The sequence below is a fragment of the Schistocerca americana genome, chromosome 5, assembly GCF_021461395.2.
Source record: "Schistocerca americana isolate TAMUIC-IGC-003095 chromosome 5, iqSchAmer2.1, whole genome shotgun sequence".
Lineage (NCBI taxonomy): Eukaryota > Metazoa > Arthropoda > Insecta > Orthoptera > Acrididae > Schistocerca > Schistocerca americana.
The window spans coordinates 640,132,864-640,153,816 of NC_060123.1; the positions used below are offsets into that span (position 1 = coordinate 640,132,864).

The 20,953-nt window shown below is 46.7% G+C and overlaps 1 protein-coding gene across 1 annotated transcript in view; it reads left to right on the forward strand.

The window, feature by feature from the left end:
- Positions 1–1,185: 1,185 nt before the first annotated feature.
- The window catches only part of LOC124616602 (venom dipeptidyl peptidase 4-like), a 318,997-nt gene continuing 299,229 nt past the window's right edge, over positions 1,186–20,953 (forward strand). The window contains exon 1 of the mRNA XM_047144923.1: positions 1,186–1,639. Coding sequence (XP_047000879.1) covers positions 1,186–1,639 — 454 coding nt within the window. The remainder of the gene's footprint in view (positions 1,640–20,953) is intronic.

The following is a 20,953-nucleotide window of genomic DNA, read 5'->3' on the forward strand; positions in this document are numbered from 1 at the left end:
GTAGGAGATAGCAGGTTGAAAAAAAGGAGCATTTAGCAAGGTTGCATTTTAGGCCCCCAGTACACAGGTGCAGGAACAATTGTCGCAGATGACTGAGATGCTCATCTGTGGTGCGGCCAGTGACGACAATGTCGTTGAGATACTTTATACAGCCTGGCACATCCCGCAAGAGCTGTTCCAAGTAACGCTGAAAGATGGCCAATACACAAGCGATGCCATACATGAGGTGGTTCAACCAGAACAGCCTAAACGGTGTGTTGACGACGGCCAAGCGAGTAGAAGGCTTATATAAAGGTATTTGGTGGTAGGCCTTCGAAAAAAATTGTGCCCCTGTGAGCTTGGAGGAAAGGTCCTCGGGACGCGGGAGGGGATAGTCTTCAATCTGTAGCTGAGGGTTAAGCGTAGCCTTGAAGTCGCCACAAACTAGAAGATGCTTATTGGTCTCTTGAGGACGACCAAGGGTGTCGCCCACGGACTGTAAAGGATCGGAGTGACGACTCCCTTCATGGTGAGATGGTCTATTTCTTGTTGAAGAGGCTGCTTTAGGGCTTGGGGAACCTGCAGGACTCGGAAGTACTTCAGGGGGGCAGACAATTTCAGCTGGAGCGACGCATGAAAATCTAGAGCACAGCCGATGCCCCGAAATAAGAGGTCCTGGAATTCCGTGCACAAGGTATCGACTGCCAGGAACGGAACCTGGGAAGACACCAGATGAACATTGTCGTCGATGGCGAAGCCAAAGGCCCGGAAAGCATCCAACCTGAAGAGATCTGCCATGGCTGCATTTTTGAACACAAGGAAGGTAACTTCCTGGCGAACTGATTTATACGTGACATAAGCCATGAACTGACCCAAGAGGGCGTCGCTTGCTTATTATAAGTAAGGAGGCGCCGATGTGTGGGCGCCAGGGGGTCGCCCCAGTATTCGCATAAGAGGAATAGTTGATCAGTGAGACTGCTGCTCCGGTATCCACCTGCACCTGCAGCCGCCGGCCATTGACCTGAAAGTCGAGATCAGCTTGGAAGATCCCAAAGACTGCACCTGGTTGATATCCATGGATATAGGCCCCCCGACGGTCACTGGTCGGACGAGGAGAGGGCTGCCGAGATCGGCAGATCGAACTAACATGTCCGGTACGGGTACACACCGCACAATACACCCACCTGTCAGACAGTCTTCCCGTGCATGGTTCTTAAAGCATCCCAGGCAGGACGGCAGCAGGAGGGGCTGGTGGCGCTGGCGAGGGCGCAGGGGCCTCCATGCACCAACGGTCTGCGCTGGACCAGCGGAGACGTCCGAGGGCGTGAATTCCTGGACAGGGCGGCTGCCTTGTCGACGCTGTGCAGAACAGGACGGTCGGCGCCGGTCATCGGAACAGACGGCGGCAACGTCTTCGACATCCGCCAGCGATGCGACGCTCTCCGAGGCGTCGTGGTCGCGGAGGGCTGCCACTTTCGCCCAGGATTCCAAACGCTTGCCGTCCGCTGTAGAGACTTCCTACTTGAATGCCAGATCAATGATCTGGTCCAGAGTAGCATCGTCGAGTCTGAGGGCGTGGCGCCGGTAAGCCGCGTCAGGGGCGGCCTGGATGAGGTGGTGGCGGACCGTCTCGTCCGCGTAGGATTTTTTGGAGACTCTTGTATTGAAGTGACATTTCCAGCAGAGACCTTGCAGTTCCACTGCCCACTGGCGATAGGATTGGCCAGCCTTCTTGTGACACTGGTAAAATTCGACATGGGCAGCCAACATGTGGAACCGTCGTCGGTAGTAATCCGCGAGAACCTCAAAATCTGGGAGAAAGTCAAAGAATCCAGAGGTCGAGGTTGGAGTTTCGTCAAGAGAACGTACACTTTGGACTGATTCCAGGACTAAAAGCAGGAACGTCGAGCAGCCTCTTGAACGAGCAGCCTCTTGAACAACCTGGTGGATTTGAAAATGCTACTGGAGCCACTTCTCGTATGTTTCCCAGTCTTCAGCATCCTCGTTGAAAGTAGGAAACGGCGGGGGCGGCGGAACCGGGCGGCTTTGCAAGAGTTCCGTAAATAAACGTTCCTGTGTATCCTGAGATTTCTTGAAAAGCTGTTGAAAACCTTGCAGTAAGTCGAGCACATTTTGGACCAGCTGCTGAAGCACAACTTCCGCCATGAGGAAGACACACACAGGCACCAACTGACAATTCGCAATTTTTCAGAAACACAACTTTTATTGACGTAAATGTCCGCTCCCGGTAGCTGAATGGTCAGCGTGAAAGATTGTCAATCCCCTGGGACCAGGTTCTATTCGCGGCTGGATCGGGGAATTTTCTCGTACCATCCTCTTCGACTGCAGGTCGCCGAAGTGGCGTCAAATTGAAAGACCGGTACCCGGCGAACAGCCTGCCAGACAGTGGGCCATAGCCATATGATCAAATAAATTGATGTAAATTCGCAAGGTTGATGACTGATCAACAAACGAAAGGTAACAATAACGATGCCAGTAAAAATCTCCTAACTGAGGCAAACAAAAGTTCATTTTTAATTTTCCACAAAGGTTCGTGGTAACACACACACACTAGTAAGAGTCCAATTCACAGACAAAGACGTAATCTTCAGTGGTCGAAGTACACGAGGTCGGCATCCGGAGTGAATTGAAATTCAGGGCTGGTTCTACCCCTAAATAGCTGTCTCCAACCTATCACGTTTTGGCGTAGTGATACTTCCTACAGGCTGTGGCTCGAGCTCCTCCTGCAGGAAGTAGTGCTCGGAATGCCTGTTTCCATTATCTTGTATGTAAACAGCCGGTGTTTACCATGGTGCTTTTGGTCCGCCTTGGACAGAGACAACCTCGTCCTCTATGGTGTAATATGGGTTGCCATCCCTCAGGGCCTACCTTGACTCCGGCGTAACATGGTCCACTGAAGACAGGCCTGGTGATCCAGCAGGCCAAGGTAACATATCGACACTCTGTAAAGCGTGTTGGGCTACAACAGCGATATGTGGGCGAGAGTTATCTTGCTGGTTACCCCCCTGGAATGCTGGTCATGAATGACAGCACAATAGGGCTAATCACCAGACTGCCGCAAAAATTTGCAGTCAAGGGCTCATGGGATAATCACGAGAGTGTTTCCGCTGTCATACGAAATCGCACCTCAGACCATAACTCCAGGTGTAGGTCCAGTGTGTCTAGTACGCAGACAGGTTGGTTGCAGGCCCCCAACGACCTCCTAACCAACACAGGGCCATCACTGGCACACAGAAAGAGGCAGCTTTTATCAGAAAAAACAATAGACTCCACCCCACCCATCAATGCGCTATTGTTTGACACCACTGAAGTCGCAAATGGCGGTGGTTTTGGGCCAGTGTAAATGCATGTCACAGGGGGTCTGCCTGGGAGCTATCCTTGAAGTAACCGATTTACAGCAATTCGTTGTGTCACTCTGGTGCCAGCTGCTGTTCCCACTGCAGCTACAGATGCGGTGAAGACATGCTAGACTCATCCGCCGAACACGATCTTCTTCCCTCTCGGTGGTGCCACGTGGCCGTCCGGAGCTCAGTGTTCTTCTCGTAACAACGGCTGCCAGCAGTTATGTACGGTGGCTAAATTCCTGCCAAGTCCCACCACAGTACTGCAGGATGAACATCCAGCTTCTCGTAGACCTATTACACAACATCGTTCAAACTCAGTAAGGTGTTGATAATGGCATTTTTGTCGCCTTAAAGGCATCCTTGACTAATATCAACTCACCACGACCAAACTCAAAGGTAACTAATGCTCGCAACCGTCATACCGTGTATTTAAAACAAACCTGATTTGCAGCCTCATGTGTCTGACACGAAATTTGAATAGACAGCATCTTTCAGCTGTAGAAACACGCCTACCAACTTTCGTTTGTGTCGTCGTCTTGGTATTTCAATTTTCTTGTCCGTGAGCGTATATACACTACGTCATCAAAACTAGCGGATACCCACAAAACATACGTATTTCATATTAGGTGCATTGTGCGGCCACCTACTATCAGGTATTCCGTATCAGCGCCATCTGTAGTCATTAGACATCGTGAGAGAGCAGAATGGGGCACTCCACGGAACTCACGGACGTCGAACGTGGTCAGGTGATTGGGTGTCACTTGTGTCATACGTCTGTAAGCGAGATTTCCACACACATAAACATCCCTAGATCCACTGCTTCCGACGTGACAGTGAAATGGAAACGTGAAGGGACACGTACACCACAAAAGCGTACAGGGCAACTTCGTCTGTTGACTGACACAGACCGCCGACAGTTGAAAAGGGTCGTAATGTGTAACAGGCAGATATCTTCCAGACCATCACACAGGAATTCCAAACTGTGTCACGATCTACTGCAAGTACTATGACAGTTGGGCGGGAGGTGAGAAAACTTGGATTTCATGGTCGAGCGGCTGCTCATAAGCCACACGTCAAGCCGGTAACTGGCAAACGACGCCTTGCTTAGTGTAAAAACCTTAACATTGGATGACTGAACAGTGGAAAAACGTTGTGTGGAGTGGCGAATCACGGTACACAATGTGGCGATCCGATGGCAGTGTGTGGGTATGGCGAATGGCGGGTGAACGTCATCTGCCAGCGTGTGTAGTGCCAACAGTAAAATTCGGAGGCGGTGGTGTTATGTTGTGGTCGTGTTTTTCATGGAGGGGGCTTGCACTTTGCGTGGCACTATCACAGCACAGGCCTACATTGATGTTTTAAGCACCCTCTTGCTTCACAATGTTGAAGAGCAATTCGAGGATGGCGATGGCGTCCTTAGACACGATCGAGCACCTGTTCATAATGCTCGACCTGTGGTGGAGTGGACACATGACAATGACATCCGTGTAATGGACTGGACCACACAGAGTCCTGACCTGAATCGTATAGAACACTTTTGGGATGTTTTAGAACACCGACTTCGTGCGAGGCCTCTCCGACCGAAATCGATACCTCTCCTCAGCGCAGCACTCCGTGAAGAATGGACTGCCAATCCCCAAGAACCTTCCAGTACCTGATAGAAAGTATGCCTGCGAGAGTGGAAGCTGCCATCAAGGCTAAGGGTGTACCAACAGCATACTGAACTCTAGCATTACCGATGGAGGGCATTTTCAGCCTTTGATCACATATTGTAAAATTACTTACATGATTACTACTGTGGTATAAATTACTACCCACCGTATAATATATCATACGCAATGGGGTAAGGCCTAAATAAAATGCAATTTTCAGAATAAGAATGAATGTCTTGTTTATGGGCAAAACAAGTTATGCCCATCTGTAACGTTGAGGCAGATAATCACGGAAAAGGTCCATGTTTCATGTGGAGGGGTGGGGAGGGGGGCAGATAATAAAATACTCTAATAATGTGTATGAAGTACTATGTATAAAATCCACTTTACACAAACAGTGTCAAAATTTTGCTTCCAAAACACACAAACGACGAGCATTAACGCAGTTTATATTATTAACGAGTAAAGTGTTACATCAGCGACAATGGGTTTTCGAATACGAAATTTATCACGTGAAAATAAAGGAAAGAGGTATTTCATTCAACATGAAGACTGCGGAAGATTCATCCATGAACAAGTAAAGGAAATAAACTGATGAATAACCAAACATAACTTGTCCTTCATAAGCCACACATGAACGAACTGCTGTATCTAATACAATTTTTAATATCGCATATATGTATTACATATTCTGGAGGTAGACGCACAGAGAAGCTACTGATTAGTAATTCCAAGGATAAAATAAATGAACTAAATTTCATATAATGTCTATCACGGTCCTTGTAGTTATTGCACCTCTACCATAGATTATGGCTAAATGGTTCAAATGGCTCTGAGCACTATGGGACTTAACATCTGTGGTCATCAGTCCCCTAGAACTTAGAACTACTTAAACCTAACTAACCTAAGGACATCACACACATCCATGCCCGAGGCAGGATTCGAACCTGCGACCGTAGCGGTCGCGCGGCTCCGGACTGAGCGCCTAGAACCGCTAGACTACCGCGGCCGGCAAATGCATCATAGATTATGAATGACTCCCAGAATGCTGGTTGTCGAACAGACCGATTTTGTTGCAGCGAATTTACATATAGAAGAAGTGGGAATATTTTCCTTGTTAGTTTATTGTATCAGTGTTTATATAGTTCAGTAGGGATAGCCCCTGAAGCGTGAAGGCTTCTACTGGATATCACACAAGTGACTGCAAGTGTGCCAAATCAGTTCTCCTGACATTCTCGATGACCCCATAGCTGCGGTTGTTTACCAGTTGGAAAATACCTAGAGAGCCGGCCGCGGTGGTCTAGCGGTTCTAGGCGCTCAGTCCGGAACCGCGCGACTGCTACGGTCGCAGGTTCGAATCCTGCCTCGGGCATGGATGTGTGTGATGTCCTTTGGTTAGTTAGGTTTAAGTAGTTCTAAGTTCTAGGGGACTGATAACCACAGATGTTAAGTCCCATAGTGCTCAGAGCCATTTGAACCAAAATACCTAGTGATATTTAAGAGAAACATAATTAAGAGCAGAAAGAGTCACGAGATTTTTGAAGGGCATTCCACTCCGGTCCATGGACAGGAACGTGGAATTCATTCTTGTGTCATGTATTGTGACTGTGAGAGTCACAGTTCAGATGAGACAGATTATCGGCCATTGAGCAGTGAGAAAAGATTAAGAGGTTGGTAGGGGAATTCGAGGTTCCTGACGGGCCTCTGGCAGGATGTGCGGTCGTCTGTTTTGAGTGGAGCTAATGCATCTTACTGTTACTGAATTAAAGTTTTCTTTAATTTGTCTGCCCTACCCAAAAATATACCTACAGAACACGGCACAGAGAGAAAGTGTGCAAAATAAACCACATCTTGTCTTCAGATCGATGAAATGAGCGAAGCTTCTAGGTGAAAAACATACCAAATTGACATAATTGCGTAGGCTTCCGCGGCCAGATTCAGTCGACATAAATGTTTTCTTTGTACGGTACCGCGTGAAATTGTATAAAACTACTGCTGGAGAAAATCAACGTTTTACATAAGGATAGTTATCCTTTGAGGCCAATAGCGAAAGGGATCAATTCACCTACTTAAAATATGGCAAAGTACCTGCAAATTAAGATGTCTAGTTAGCAAGACGGACTCTTTAAGTGAAGAACTGGACGCACTTTATACAATGTCTAAAGGGAGAAACAGTTTTACCTACGGACATTATGGCCATTTTTGACGTGAAGTCACTATTTACGAACGTGCCAGTAGACGAAACTATCCGCATCCATCAGGAGCATGTCCCGCCAGACATATGCGACCTGGTTGAGTTGTGCCTGACTTCAACGTACCTCAAACGGCAAGGAAAATACTACGAGCAGACAGACGGCGTAGCAATGGGGTCTCCCGCACCTCCGTTGGCAGCCGTTATATTCATGGAAGCCTTTGAAGCAACGGCTCTCGGTTCAGCTCCTTTACGCCCACGTTGCTGGTTCATTTACGTGGACGACACGTTCGCTATATGGCCTCATGTTGAAACAGAGCTTCACAAGTTTCGCGAATATTTGAACAACATGCACTGAAAGGTACAGTTCGCGCTCGAAGCAGAGAAGAATGGTGCAATTCTATTTCTAGACGTCGAAGTATACAAGAAAACGGAGGACACAATGGTGCACAGGGTATATCTTAAACATACACATGCAGACAGGTATCTGCACGCCCAATCCTACCACCACCCCGCGCAGAAGAACTCGGTCATCCGTTCTTTGGCAAACCGTGTGCTGCGCCTAAGTGATGCTCAAACATCACACCTAAGCTTAAAAGGCTACGCAGAACGTTTCTAGTGAATTCCTACAGCCATAAGTCGATCCACACAGCCTTGTCGACGAATACAAGTAAGCAAGATAGGCAAGAAATAGACAAAATGCAGCCAACAGTGTGCTTAACTTCTGTGAAAAACGTCACTGACCGAATAGGCAAACACCTTCGCCCGGTTGGGGTGCAGCCTGTCTTCTACATTGGTCGCAGGATCCGGGCCGTGCCAGGCTCCGATAAGGACAAGGTGGATGCATTACACACTGCAGACGTGTACGAGGTGGAAGGCGATTGCGGAGAGGCATGCATCGGCGAGACTGGTAGGCCAATAGCAACGCGCATTCGGGAACACGAGCGTTATGTTCGTCTAGGGCAACACAACAAATCTACAGTGGCAGAGCAGAACATCAGCAAGACTGCGGCAAAGAAATAAAATTCAGAAAAGCCTGTGTGTTGACCAAGCAGGGAGTTATGACGAAACGCAGAATTAGAGAGGGCATCGAAATACTTAAGCCGGCCGCGGTGGTCTCGCGGTTCTAGGCGCGCAGTCCGGAACCATGAGACTGCTACGGTCGCAGGTTCGAATCCTGCCTCGGGCATGGATGTGTGTCATGTCCTTAGGTTAGTTAGGTTTAAGTAGTTCTAAGTTCTAGGGGACTTATGACCACAGCAGTTGAGTCCCATAGTGCTCAGAGCCATTTGAACCATTTTTTTGAAATACTTAACACCCTAATAATACACTACTGGCCATTAAAACTGCTACATCAAGAAGAAATGCAGATGATGAACGGGTATTCATTGGACAAATCTATTGTACTAGAACTGACATGCGATTACATTTGCACGCAATTTGGGTGCATAGATCCTGAGAAATCAGTACCCAGAACAACCACCTAAGGCCGTAATAACGGCCTTGATACGCCTGGGCATTGAGTCAAACAGAGCTTGGATGGCGTGTGCAGGTACAGCTGCCCATACAGCTTCAACACGATACCACAGTTCATCAAGAGTAGTGACTGGCGTATTGTGACGAGCCAGTTGCTCGGCCACCATTGACCAGACGTTTTCAATTGGTGAGAGATCTGGAGAATGTGCTGGCCAGGGCAGCAGTCGAACATTTTCTGTATCCAGAAAGGCCCGTACAGGACCTGCAACATGCGGTCGTGCATTATCCTGCTAAAATGTAGGGTTTCGCAGGGATCGAATGAAGGGTAGAGCCACGGGTCGTAACACATCTGAAATGTAACGTCCACTGTTCAAAGTGCCGTCAATGCGAACAAGAGGTGACGGAGACGTGTAACCAATGGCACCCCATACCATCAGCCGGGTGATACGCCAGTATGGCGATGACGAATACACGCTTCCAATGTGCGTTCACCGCGATGTAGCCAAACACGGATGCGACCATCATGATGCTGTAAACAGAACCTGGATTCATCCGAAAAAATGACGTTTTGCCATTCGTGCACGCAGGTGCGTCGCTGAGTACACCACCGCAGACGCTCCTGTCTTTAATGCAGCGTCACGGGTAACCGCAGCCATGGTCTCCGAGCTGACAGCCCATGCTGCTGTAAACGTCGTCGAACTGTTCGTGCAGTTGGTTGTTGTCTTGCAAACGTCCCCATCTGTTGACCCAGGGATCTAGACGCGGCTGCACGATCCGTTACAGCCATGGGGATAAGATGCCTGTCACCTCGACTGCTAGTGATACGAGGCCGTTGGGATCCAACACGGCGTTCCGTATTACCCTCCTGAACCCATCGATTCCATATTCTGCTAACAGTCATTGGATCTCGACCAAGGCGAGCAGCAATGTCGCGATACGATAAACCGCAATCGCGATAGACTACAGTCTGACCTTTAGCAAAGTCGGTAACGCGATGGTACGCATTTCTCCTCCTTACACGAGGCATCACAACGACGTTTCACCAGGCAACGCCGGTCAACTGCTGTTTGTGTATGAGAAATCGGCTGGAAACTTTCCTTATGTCAGCACTTTGTAGGTGTCGCCTCCGGCGCCAACCTAGCGTGAATGCTCTGAAAAGCTAGTCATTTGCATATCACAGCATCTTCTTCCTGTCGGTTACATTTCGCGTCTGTAGCACGTCATCTTCGTGGTGTAGCAATTTTAATGGTCAGTAATGTATGAATAAAGAGGATGGACTCAGGCTTGCCCCATCTTGGCTGCCAGAAAGCAGAGCCCAACAGACCGCACTGTCAACACGAGGCGCGAGCACCACCGGCGAGTAACTGCCGCCGCGCAGCCAACGTCCAGTATTTGGTAAACAGGAGCCAACTTCTCATTCGCCGGTGACCACCAATCATGGCATTTTTTTTATAAGTTCCTATGAGGTCAAACTGCTGAGGTCATCGGTGTCTAGGCTTACACACTACTTAATCTAACTTAAACTAACTTACGCTAAGGACAACACACGCTCTCATGCCCAGGGGTAGACTCGAATCTCCGACGGGGGTAGCCACGCGAACCATGGCAAGGCGCCCACGACCGCCGGGAAACCCGCGCGGCATGGCACATAATACAAGAACCAATAGACATTTCAGGTTACGCTCTCCACCGCAGTAACCTATTCAAATAAAGTTCCCTCTCCTTCTTCCTTAAGTGACCAATGAAATGAACTATCTTTTTTATATTTTGACGGAATGGCATGCGCAGTGAACAGTAATAACAAAATATAAGGGACACTGCATAGCTAGAACACATCGGTAGACCCAGAAGAAGGCCGCTGCAATCGTGACCGAAACGGCGGTTTTCTCCAGCAGTAGTTTTGTATAATGTGACGCGGTACCATACCCACAAACTTTTATGTGTTACCAAATTGAGTTTCTTGATTATTTTTTGGTATGTGTTTACTCCATTTATCTTGACGTCACACTGGGCATTAATTAATCTTATACATAGTAATTCATACACATTATTACAGTATTTCATTCTTTGCCCCCCTCCCCTCCTCTCCCCATGAACCAGGGACCTTGCCGTGGTGGTGCGGCTAGCGTGCCTCAACGCTACAGATGGACAAACTGTAGGTGTTACCACAACTGAGGGGTGTCTGCTTGAGAGGTCACACAAACGTCTGGCTCCTGAAGATGGGCAGCAGCCCTTCCAATAGCTACAAGAGCAACAGTCTGGATGATTGACAGATCTGGCCTTGCAACATCAGCCAGCATGGCCTTGCTCTGATGGTATTGCGAATGGCTGAAAGCTAGGGGAAACTACAGCCACAATTTTTATCGAGACTATGCAGCTCTACTGTATTGTTAAATGATACGACCTCCTCTTGGATAAGTATTCAGGGAGTGAAATAGTTTCCCACTCGGATCTTTTGGGAGGGACTACCCCGAAGGACGACGTATATGCAGAAAAAATCTAGTCTTCTAAGGGTCAGAGCTTCTAATGTTAGATCCCTTAATAGGACAGGTAGGTTGTAAAATTTAAAAAGGGAAATGGATAGACTGATTTTAGATATGTTACTATTAGTGCAGTTCGATGACAAGAGGAACAGGACTCTAGGTCAGACGAGTACAGGATAACAAAATACACACATCAAAAGAAGTTTTGCATCACAGACACAGTCCCTTTGACTGTTCAAAGATGTCACTAAGCCCGCCCAAAGATGTAAACCATGCATGAGCAGCGCCTATTAGACGGAGGGGGTCCGACAGCCAATCAGTACCAGTCCTTCCACCAGGAAAGAGGTAAACGGTTCATGTTTAGTTCAACCATGCCTAGGTGGTCAATACTGCGGTTCGATAGCGTCCGCATTGTTGCTTTGTGCCAGGAAGGGCTTTCAACAAGGCAAGTGTCCAGGCGTCTCATAGTGAACCAAAGCGCTGTTGTTCGAACATGGGGGAGATACAGAGAGACAGGAACTGTCGATGACATGCCTCACTCAGGCCGCCTGAAGGCCACTACTGCAGTGAATGACCGCTACCTACGAATTATGGATCGGAGTAACACTAACAGCAACGTCACCATGTTGAATAACGCTTTCCGTGCAGCCACAGGACGTCATGTTACGACTCCAACAGTGCGTAATAGGCTGCATGATGCGCAACTTCACTCCCGACGTCCATGACTAGGTCCATCTTTGCAACCAGGACAACATGCACTGCGGTAGAGATGGTTCCAACATCATGCCGAAAGGGCCACTCAGGACTGGCATCACGTTCTCTTCGCCGATGAGTGTTACATATGCCTTCAGCCAGACAATCGTCGGAGACGTGTTTGGAGGCAACCAGATCAGGCTTAACGCCTTAGACACACTGTCCAGCGAGTGCAGCAAGGTGGAGGTTCCCTGCTGTTTTGGGGTGGCATTATGTGAGGCCGACGTAAGCCGCTGGAGGTGATGGGAGGCGTCGTAGCGGCTGTACGATACGTGAATGCCATCCTGCGACCGATAGTGCTACCATATCGGTAACATACTGGCGAGGCATTCGTCTTCATGCACGACAATTCGCGCCCCCATCGAACATATTTTGTGAATGACTTCCTTCAGGATGACGACACTGTTCGATTAGTGTGGCCAGCATGTTCTCCTGACATGAACGCTATCGAACGTGCCTGGGATAGATTGAGAAGGGGACTGATGACCATAGATGTTAAGTCCCATAGTGCTCAGAGCCATTTGAGCCATAGATTGAGAACTGCTATTTTTGGACGACGTGGCCCACCAACCATTTTGAGGGATCTACGCCGAATCGCCGTTGAGGAGTGGGACAATGTGGACCAACAATGCCTTGTGAACTTATGTATAGTATGCCACGATGAATACAGGCATGCATTAATGCAAGAGGATGTGCTACTGGGTATTAGAGGTACCGGTGTGTACAGCAGTCTAGACCACCACCTCTTAAGGTATTGCTGTATGGTGGTGCAACATGCAATGTGTAGTTTTCAAGAGTCATAAAAAGGGCGGAAATGATGTTTATCTTGATCTCTATTCCAGTTTCCCTACATGTTCCGGAACTCTGGGAACCGAGGTGAGCAAAACTTTTTCTGATGTGTGTAGAAATGCTGATAAGCTAATACAAACAGCATAGTGAACGAATTATTGTGATCAGGACAGATACAAACCCACACCCAGCACAATAGTACAAGTTTATCTGCCAACTAGCTCTACATATTAAGAGACCAAAGAAACGTATGATGAGACGAAAGTAATTATTCAGATAGTTAAGGGAGACGAAAATTTAACTGGGTTATGGAACTGGAATTCGATAGTAGGAAAAGAAAGAAAATGAAAAATACCGGGTAAGTAAGTACTGGGGGAAAGGAATGAAACAGAAAGCCGCCTGGTAAAATTTCACACAAAGCATAATTTAATCATCGCTAACATTTGGTTTAAAAATCGTGAAAGAAATTCGTTAACGTGGAAGAGACCTGAAGACACCGGACGGTTTCAGGTTGTTTATGTAATGGTAAGACAGTGATTTCGGAATCAGATTTTAAACTGTAAGACATCTCCAGGGGCATACGTGAACTTTGACCACAATTTATTGTTTATGAACTGTAGACTTAAGCTTGATAACGTCAACACGTCAACACACCATAGCAGCTATAACCATATAGCATCTTTGACCAACAATCAGAACTGTCATTCTTTCAAATCTGACGATAAACGTCAAATTACAAGAATTACGAGAAATGGCGATTAACAATGGCAGCAAATGACAATACAGTTTGAAGCATAAGAGCTCACTTGTAATAGAGTACCAAGTGACAGCGATCACTGATGATAGCGTACCTGAAAGTGCGATAACCAGCATTATAATATAATAGAGAAACTAGTATGTAACTTTTGCAGATGGTCTGAAGCTGGCAATCTAGTCGAAATGGATCCATCATAAAAAAAACTCTAACCTACTGTAGCAGCAGCAACGTGGATTTGATTGGCTCCTCATCACCATCACCGTCACGATCGTAATCTTCGTTTCAAGGATTAGGCTGTAATCTGTTCCGTACTAACAAACAAGATCATTCCCATCTTTTTCGAGGTCTTCCAATATGCCTTTTCCCATTCGGCTCGTAGTTCAGGAACTTTTGGGGAATTCTGTAACGTGGCATTCGCATGAGGTGTTGTCTCCAAGATTCACGATATTTTTGAATTATTGATTCAGGTTGAAAATATTTAATTCTGTTTTAATATCTTAGTTTACATTCACGTCTCTTCTCGTGCAGTCCTTCATTTCTCTTAGGAACCTTATCTCTACCGCTTGATTGACTGATTGATTTTTTTTTTTTTAAGAGAGGAACCGCCCGTCACTCTGGTACCATTATAGAACAGGAGGGCATAAAGCACAAAAAGAGACCATCATGAAATTCTACAATTTCATGATGGTCTCTTTTTGTACTTTGTGGCCTGCTGTTCTGCTGATGGTACCACAAACAATTTGGAATTTGTTCAAATGGTTCAAATGGCTCTGAGCACTATAGGACTCAACTTCTGAGGTCATTAGTCCCCTAGAACTTAGAACTAGTTAAATCTAACTAACCTAAGGACATCACACACATCCATGCCCGAGGCAGGATTCGAACCTGCGACCGTAGCGGTCTCGCGGTTCCTGACTGCAGCGCCACAACCGCACGGCCACTTCGGCCTGCTTGGAATTCCTGTATTTTACTTTCAATAGTAGAGTCAAAATCAAAATTGCAGACCAGCCCAAATAAGAGGTTTCAGACACTCGTTCTAAAACTGAATTATTCAAAAAAGTTTTTGATGTGACTGGATATTTTCCTCGGAATGCCATTATTTTCATGTGATTACTATGAATTTTATAGTTGTACTTCTTGCAAATTTCGTTCAACCACTATACTGATCTTTGGAGACCATCTTCATTCTTCAGCAAACAAAAGTGCATTATGGTATTCTTCATTAGTTATCTTAATTCCTTTACGTACTATACATTTCCATTTGCGAAGAGTGAAGCCAATGTAGATATTAGAAAGCGATAGTCGACACCCTTGTATAACAACCTGGTTTATAATTATTTCTTCTAATCGATTCCTACCTGCATTTATTACAATGCATGTAGTATTGTAAAGTCTTTCCACTACCTCTATTAGGTGATAAAGATACTCACATTCAGACATAATCTTCCATAGGCTGTCAAGGTTCACACAGTCAACAGACGGAGTTTCTAGATTCAATTTTCAGTGTTTTTCTATAATGTTTCTAATATTAGATTCTCTGCGTTTTTCTACAACGTCTGAAACTGCATACACATTGTCTGTGGATGAACGACATGAGCTACACTGGTGTCCAATATTAGAGCAACAAACCCCTATTTACCAGTCATGCGTCCAAGTCACGATGTAATCATACAAACTGTCAACCAGATTTCCATACGATCGTGCTCTACATGGAAGATGGCATTTCGGTCAACGGAAAACCACGCCAACGATGATGTCAGGGCACCTATCAAACGGACTAGTGTTTGCCGGGTAGTCCCACATCCACAGTCGCTGTGTACACAGTCACAGGCAGTGCAGATGGCACAGGGAAGACGTCTACCACACCCTCTGCGATGGAGGGCCATAGAAAGAATGGAAGCAGGACAGTCGCAAACTCATGTGGCCCGATGGCTTAACGTGAATCGTTCTGTTGTTTCACGGATGTGGCGACAGTTTATCGGGTGCGAAACTGTACCCCGAAGACCAGGGCAAGGCCGACCACGAGTGACATCAAGGGCATGATGGTACCGCTTAAGTACGAGGTGCATTCAAGTTCTAAGGCCTCCGATTTTTTTTCTCCGGACAGGAAAGAGATAGAAACATGCGCATTGTTTTAAAATGAGGCCGCGTTCATCGTCAATACGTCCCAGAGATGGCAGCACTGTACGGCAGATGGAATTTTACCGCCTGCGGCGAGAATGAGAACTGTTTTAAATACATAAAATGGCGACGTTTTCCTACCTTGAACAGCGTGCAATCATTCGTTTTCTGAATTTGCGTGGTGTGAAACCAATTGAAATTCATTGACAGTTGGAGGAGACATGTGGTGATGGAGTTATGGATGTGTCGAAAGTGCATTCGTGGGTGCAACAGTTTAATGAAGGCAGAACATCGTGTGACAACAAACCAGAACAACCTCAGGCTCGCACAAGCCGGTCTGACGACATGATCGAGAAAGTGGAGAGAATTGTTTTGGGGGATCGCTGAATGACTGTTGAACAGATCGCCTCCAGAGTTGGCATTTCTGTGGGTTCTGTCCACACAATCCTGCATGACGACCTGAAAATGCGAAAAGTGTCATCCAGGTGGGTGCTACGAATGCTGACGGACGACCACACAGCTGCCCGTGTGGCATGTTGCCAAGCAATGTTGACGTGCAACGACAGCATGAATGGGACTTTCTTTTCGACGGTTGTGACAATGGATGAGACGTGGATGCCATTTTTCAATCCAGAAACAAAGCGCTCGTCAGCTCAATGGAAGCACACAGAGTCACCGCCACCAAAAAAATTTCGGGTAACCGCCAGTGCTGAAAAAATGATGGTGTCCATGTTCTGGGAGGGCGTAATCCTTACCCATTGCGTTCCAAAGGGCACTACGGTAACAGGTGCATCCTACGAAAATGTTTTGAAGAACAAATTCCTTCCTGCACTGCAACAAAAACGTCCAGGAAGGGCTGCACGTGTGCTGTTTCACCAAGACAACGCACCTGCACATCGAGCTAACGTTACGCAACTGTTTCTTCGTGATAACAACTTTGAAGTGATTCCTCATGCTCCCTACTCACCTGACCTGGCTCCTAGTGTCTTTTGGCTTTTTCCAACAATGAAAGAAACTCTCCGTGGCCGCACATTCACCAACCGTGCTGCTATTGCCTCAGCGATTTTCCAGTGGTCAAAACAGACTCCTAAAGAAGCCTTCGCCGCTGCCATGGAATCATGGCGTCAGCGTTGTGAAAAATGTGTACGTCTTCAGGGCGATTACGTCGAGAAGTAACGCCAGTTTAATCGATTTCGGGTGAGTAGTTAATTAGAAAAAAAATTGGAGGCCTTAGAACTTGAATGCACCTCGTACAGAGCAGAAACTGGCATCTGACTTTGCAGCATCCACTGGTCGTTTTGTATCGAGGCAAACGGTGTAGAGAATGTTTCGACTGAGTGGTCTTTATTGTCGGAGACCTTCTGTATGTGCGCCTCTGACGCGTCTTCACAGAAGGGAACGTCTAGAGTGGTGTCTTCAACATGCCACCTGGACAGTCGAAGAGTGGCCAATGTTCTTTTCACAAATGAATCTCGATTCGGTCTGGAGAGTGATTCTCGTCGGATTCGCATCTGAAGGGTATATGGAACACGATTTCGAGAGCCCAACATTATGGAAAGAGACTGATATCGAGGAGGATTGCTATTGGTCTGGGCAGGGATTATGTTGACCTCTCGGTGACGAGATCTTGGGAGCTCATGTACGGTTGTTGCGAGATTCTGTGCGCCCAGAAATCGTACTGATGGACGACAATGCTCGACCACATAGAGCACAGGTGATTGATGTTTTCTTGGAAACAAAAGATATCGCACGCACGGCGCGGCATGCTCGCTCTCCCGATTTGAATCCCACGAAGCATGTCTGAGATGCACTACGGAGCTGACCTGCATCTCGTCATCATCCACCAACTACCCTCCAAGACTTGCAAGCGGCTCTGCAGAAAGAATGTGCGTTATTGCCTCGACATAATATTGATGACATCATTAACAGCGTACCGCGTCGTTTGTCAGGCCTGTATTGCTGCCAGAGGTGGTCATACCCCTTACTGAGCACCTTAACCAGTTGTCAGAATGTGTGTGTGCAACTCAGGTAAGTTGGAAAAAACGAAGAACATTTTCGTCTACTGTTATCCAAGTTGCAGTTGTTTACTTTCTGTTTTCATTACACTGCTTCTACTTTACTATCGCCTGTTTACATTGTTTTGCGTCAAAATAAACGCAAACTGGCGAAATTTCTGTTTGTTAGGTTACTTTTGGACACCAGTGTAAATACATTTTGTTCTTCACAAATAAGAGCTTTTGCGATATTCTTCATGCAGTTACTCATTATTTTTCAGTCTAGTCTGTAGCCAGTGTTTAGGAGCCTGATGCCATGATAGTTGCCGGCCGGAGTGGCCGAGGGGCTCTAGGCTCTACAGTGTGGAACCGCGAGACCGCTACGGTCGCATGTTCGAATCCTGCCTCGGGCATGGATGTGTGTGATGTCCTTAGGTTAGTTAGGTTTAAGCAGTTCTAAGTTCTAGGGGACTGATGACAAGTCCCATAGTGCTCAGAGCCATTTGAACCATGATAGTTTTTACACTCGTTACGTTTCGCTTTCTTGAAAAGAGAGATTACTTCCGCTGTATACCAAGGGTCGGGGATTTTACATATCCAACATTCATTTATTAACTGTAGAAGTCTTCGTATTTAATCAGTTCTGCATTTATTCTATCTATTCCAGTAGCTTTTCTGTTCTTCATGCCTTTCAAACTCTCTTGTAGTTCGTCCGTAGTAACTGGATCTACCGTTTCATCGTACATTCCTTCCCCACAGTCATATTCGACCTTCAGTGTGCACCACAAGTTTGTATAATGATTTATCCATTGTTCATTGGGTATAATGTCCAGTGAGGCGATGTCTTGTTCTGTTTCTTGTTTAGGGCTTTCATAGTCGTATATGTACAATGCTGCCTACAGTGTACGTCATATTCTAAGACATAACACGCAATTTATATTCTGTAATGATATGAAATACACAAGAGACTAACATTGAATGATATGCGGTCCTAATTATGTCCAAAACAACCAACCAAATAAACAAACGAAGAGAAGTCGTCGTCTCCCCGTTTCTGTCTTACACATTCACTTATCTTTCCTTCCCAATACTGGTAGTGCTGCCGGCAATCCTACCATTTACTACTGCCCGCATCTCGTGGTCGTGCGGTAGCGTTCTCGCTTCCCACGCCCGGGTTCCCGGGTTCGATTCCCGGCGGAGTCAGGGATTTTCTCTGCCTCGTGATGGCTGGGTGTTGTGTGCTGTCCTTAGGTTAGTTAGGTTTAAGTAGTTCTAAGTTCTAGGGGACTTATGACCACAGCAGTTGAGTCCCATAGTGCTCAGAACCATTTGAACCATTTACTACATCATTTACGTATTGTACCAAAATTACCGAACCGTAGTTTTGGTAGAGCGCAGCTCTAGTTATGGCTCACCAGTGTATATCCGCTTTGGAAGAGGAGCTTGTTTTACTACCATTTTACTGTCGTACGGTAACAACGTATATATACGATTGCAGTTGCATCATTAGTGGACGAGAGTAAGAGAAGCTCGTCTGCCAAATTGAATCAAACAGAGGCGACCGAAATTAAGTTGCGGCAAGACGTAACGTGTTGTTCTGTTCTTGTCTACAAAAGCAGTGAAGACATTCCTGAATGGACAACAAATGAAATGTGCGTGTGGCATTGTTGTCCGGGAGGCCGCATCCGGTGGAGTTCGGCCTCCGAGTGCGAGTCGTATTTCCGTCGACGCCACACTGGGCGACTTGCGCGCCACTGATGAGGATGAAATGATGGTGAGGACAACACAACACCGAGTCCACGAGCGGAGAAAATCTCCAACCCGGCCGGGAATCAAACCCGGGGCCGCTGATTGGGAGGCAAGCACGTTTCCACTTTCTTTATCTCATTTTTTTTTCTATATTGTTCGTTGAATTTGTTCGGGGCGGACGTCCTATGACAGCCGTTTAGGTTCTTCGATGATCCACTCACTCAGTTTTTGTGACAGAAACCCTCTGACCGAACACGCTGAGCTACCGTGCCGGCGCCATTCGGCTAAGCAGGCGGACCCTGAATGGACAGTATACTCTAAACATCTTGGCAATACAAAGCGATGGGTCGACGAAGGCACCGCACATGTGGGTAAGATGGCAGGACCATTCAGGGGCCACAACAAGCCTAAAGGCAAGTCCTGCAGGAAATAATAATATCTGAATAAGTACAACGACAATCCAGTCCAAAGTTGCAAACATACTGAAAAATGGTATTTCCGAAGATGTGAAAACCATGTCAAAAATGTGCAACGAACAGTTATAGTGCATACAGATAACCATGAACCAAATGCAATTCTCTGTATGCGCTGTAACTGCACATTTTTGACATGGTTTTCACATCTTCGGAAATACCAGTTTTTAGTATGTTACGATTATCTGCAAATGCGTCTCGATCCGAAACTAGTCATCGAGTGAATAAAAAAAAGTAAAATTTGCAACTTTGGAATCGTTATTCGTTGTACTGATTAACAGAAGCTGCTGACAAACAGTTTCTCCAGCACGTTGGACGTTCGTGAATATCTGAATGATCAATGATCAGCTTGAGATGGCAACTACTGGCATTGCTCCATAAAATTTTGAATTCCGTTGAACTGTGGAATTCTGTGGCAGGCAAATCGCAAAGCCACAGCAAAGGAAAGCACAATCTTAATGACGTGCTCAAACATTTCATAGTCTTCTTTGCGCTGGAGTCAACCATTTTACACCGAGCGAGGTGGACTCGCATTCGGGAGGACGGAGGTTCAAATTCGCGTCCGGCAATCTAGATTTAGGTTTTCGGTGATTTCCTAAATCGCTCCATGCAAATGCCGAGGTGGTTCCTTAGAAAGGTCACGGCCGATTTCCTTCCTCATCCTTTACACAATCCGAATCTGCGCCCGTCCCTAATGACGTCAATGTCGGCGGGACGTTAAAGCCAATCTTCCTTCCTTCCCTGAACGCTTTTGTGTAGGGACTTCAGAACGTAAGCTACACGCATCGTTCCACGCTAAGGCTTTTGCGCACCAAGAGTGGTGCATTGTCAGAAGAGTAAACATTCGAGGATTCCTGCAGACGCAATTCTGCTGCGCTGCGGATAACATATGCGTCGCAGTGTGCTAGTGATGTAACTGGACACGTACTCCAAACTCCAAAGATGAAGCCCGCGGGAGAGTGCGATTATTCTGGGCAGGACGTCTAAACTGCATACAGTGTCTCCATGAAATTCCGACGGTATGTAGACCAAATGCAATGTCGTGTTCAGCCGTTGTGAAACGGTGGCAAGAACTTGATGAATGCCACGTAGACGTGACTCATGCTGATCGGAAAGTGCAGATTTTGCACCACGGGGTTTCCATCTTTTCGGTAAGCTCAAAGAACATATG